This window comes from Etheostoma spectabile, chromosome 19 (assembly GCF_008692095.1).
Source record: "Etheostoma spectabile isolate EspeVRDwgs_2016 chromosome 19, UIUC_Espe_1.0, whole genome shotgun sequence".
In the NCBI taxonomy this organism is placed as follows: domain Eukaryota; kingdom Metazoa; phylum Chordata; class Actinopteri; order Perciformes; family Percidae; genus Etheostoma; species Etheostoma spectabile.
This window is the reverse complement of record NC_045751.1, coordinates 11,132,166-11,134,845: the sequence shown is the minus strand read 5'-3', so window position 1 is coordinate 11,134,845 and position 2,680 is coordinate 11,132,166. Positions and strand designations below refer to the sequence as shown.

Below are 2,680 nucleotides of genomic sequence, written 5' to 3'. Positions count from 1 at the left end.
AGCAGTTATCCATAGTCCTCAGAAATCCACCAGAGTTTAGAACTCCAACATAAAGAAAGCAGAAGGTGACAGACATCCGACCAAACACAGTGACATCCGGCGGCACCAGGGCAATCCCAGCAGTTGGCCGTGGTGAACATAGACTACCCTTTTGTAATCTGGACTAACAAAAGAAATTGGCTGGTAAAAAGCCCATGTGGTGGATTATCAAATCTCACACCATAAAAGTTAACTTCAGACCCTGGTCAACAGTCTCACACATCACCTGCTGAGGCTTCAGCGTCCGGGCCAGCTCTCCCCTCTCCACGGCATCGCTGTAGGCCTCGTAGAAGGACACCTGGGGGGAGTTGATGGTCACGGTTAACACAGCGTCGTAGGCCCGCAGCAGCTTGCTGTTCTTCTTCAGAGCCGGGTAGGTCACGTTGCGGTAGGGCAGGCTGTAGAGCAGGGTGTCGTAGGGCACAAAGACCAGGGAGCCGCCGGTCAGTTGCATGTCGTACGCCGTCTCCAAGAGCTGCTTCTGGGCTCCACCGCCGATCAGTACGGAGTGCATGCAGAGGATCACAACTAGAGCCGGACATGACAATGAACTGCAGGTTTAACGCTTCTAACACTGAAGAACAGACATTCCTAATCAATTCATAACTCCAAGTCCCATCCCTGACCCACCTACTTACAAACTAAGTAGGCCCTACTTCACAAGAGTAGGTGATTTAAAAAAGAAAAGCGGCAATGTAACTTGTCCTGACGACCAGTGGCGTATCAATTCAGATTACACCTACCATATGAGTTGGCAAGGTCTCCTTAGAGGCCAAATGGGGCTTCCAAATCTCGAGAAATTTGTTATATTCATTCCTTAGAGTACATGTGATACTTTTAAGTGGAAAATATGATTTAATTTCCATCAATATGGAGAGAGGAATCTGACTTCCATGTCATTATGAAGCTTCTTTAGGAAATTTCTTAAATGTGCAGTGGTTGTTTATGTTGCCCAACAGGACATTTGTGGATATGGTCATAATGTTGTCATAATGTCACTGAAGTTATGCAAGTTTTTTAGTGAGGCCCTTAACATCAGCAACAAGCTGGAACTCACCACGTATTTCTGCCATCTTGCGGAGCTTGGTCAGAGTTCGTCTGATGCCGTGAGGCGTGTTCTCCATGATGCTGACCAGTCTGACTGGCAGACCGTGGCTCCTCAACGAATCAGCTACCTGGACGGGACAGAGGCAGGCACTTTTCCCCCTTCATTTCTTAGTAAATAAAGTATTTAGGTGTCATAATTAGGCATTATATGTCCCAACAGTGTGTGTGTTCCTCTGTCATCAGTTGTATTAGATTTTAAAAGATCTAGGCAGCTAATAGGAACCAATAGCAGATTTATTTTGGAGAAATATTCAAACCTTAGTGGCCGTCTCCACCCAGATGTCCTCTGAGGAAGAGATGATGCCAACGTGGGCCCACCTGAAGTAGTTTAGGACGCTGAGCAGCACCCAAGTGGGCCTCGGCATGGAGCGGGCAAAGGTCGGGTGGCTCCGAACATCGTCCAGCTCGACGCCAACACAACCCCAAGAAAACAAAGCCTGGAGAAGAGGAGGAGAGCAGAGGAGATGTGACCACACATACAGCATCTAAAGTCCCTCTGAAATACCCTTCACACAGAAAAGTAACCTACTTTGTTCCAGCCTTTGCTCAACATTGAAGCAGCGTCACAGTAGCTGGGGTTGGATGGTCCGATGTACCCCGAGGCCTTTGTGTGGAAACCAATGAACTTCTCCAGCGCCCTTGATGTCTCACATGGCTCCTGAAAAGCCAGACAATAGATAGATTAATCCATGTATCAATCAGGCAGTGTTGTGAATCTGTTAAGTAAATGCTCAAACAAAACCTCTCTCATCTGTTTTAATTTGTATTATGAATTTGTTTTGCAAACTGTAACCCTGTTTTCTTTTCTGAAGATTCCTCAACTTGAACCTACCTTGAACCAATGCTGCTTTCCTCTGGAGCCTTTTTCTTTTCTTTCTACTCCCACATAACCGACTTGAATGGAGCGATTGTTAGACAATGTCTCATTAAACCTGCTTTGTGCCATTTTCTTGTGCTTTTCTAGTGCTTCTTACTGCTGAACCAGCATATAAAGGATACGAAGCACAAGACAATCATGATCAGATTGTTTTATAACTACTTTGATTTAACGCTGAGACAATTCCTCCAAACCATACAACGAAATGGTCCTTTGTTTCTATCCTCTAATACGAACTACAGGAGTGTTTTTCGTCCACATATCCAAACCAGAGAACGAACAATAACATGGAATGGTCACGTTAGGTTATGTTTAGGCACATAAACGACTTAGTTAAGTTTAGAAAAAGATCGTGGCTTTGGTTAAATTCCGACGTTACTTCACTTCCGCTTATGGACATAATGCACGTAAAGTATTAACAAACATTTGCTGTTTACTTTTTTTTTCAAACTGAACTGGAACCCGTCCTGGGTGAAAGTCCTGTGTTTGTTTGAACCGCCCACCACCCCAACCTGCCCCTCCACATGGAAATGTAGTGCTTTTATACTTCAACCACCTTACTACCTGCTTTGCTCCAGTCATAATCTAGGGGCACCGCCATTAGAAACGTAAATATGAGTCGTAATTGCTGCTTGAACAAATAACCTATGGGAGCAT

The 2,680-nt window shown here is 45.0% G+C and overlaps 1 protein-coding gene across 1 annotated transcript in view; it reads right to left on the bottom strand.

Moving 5' to 3' along the window:
- gc2 (guanylyl cyclase 2) overlaps positions 1–2,680 on the bottom strand; it is an 18,407-nt gene that overhangs the window by 13,892 nt on the left and 1,835 nt on the right. Inside the window, exons 3-6 of the mRNA XM_032499404.1 lie at positions 1,676–1,804; positions 1,404–1,583; positions 1,097–1,214; positions 266–567 (exon numbers count right to left, since the gene is read on the bottom strand). Of these exons, the coding sequence (XP_032355295.1) occupies positions 266–567; positions 1,097–1,214; positions 1,404–1,583; positions 1,676–1,804 (729 nt within the window). The remainder of the gene's footprint in view (positions 1–265; positions 568–1,096; positions 1,215–1,403; positions 1,584–1,675; positions 1,805–2,680) is intronic.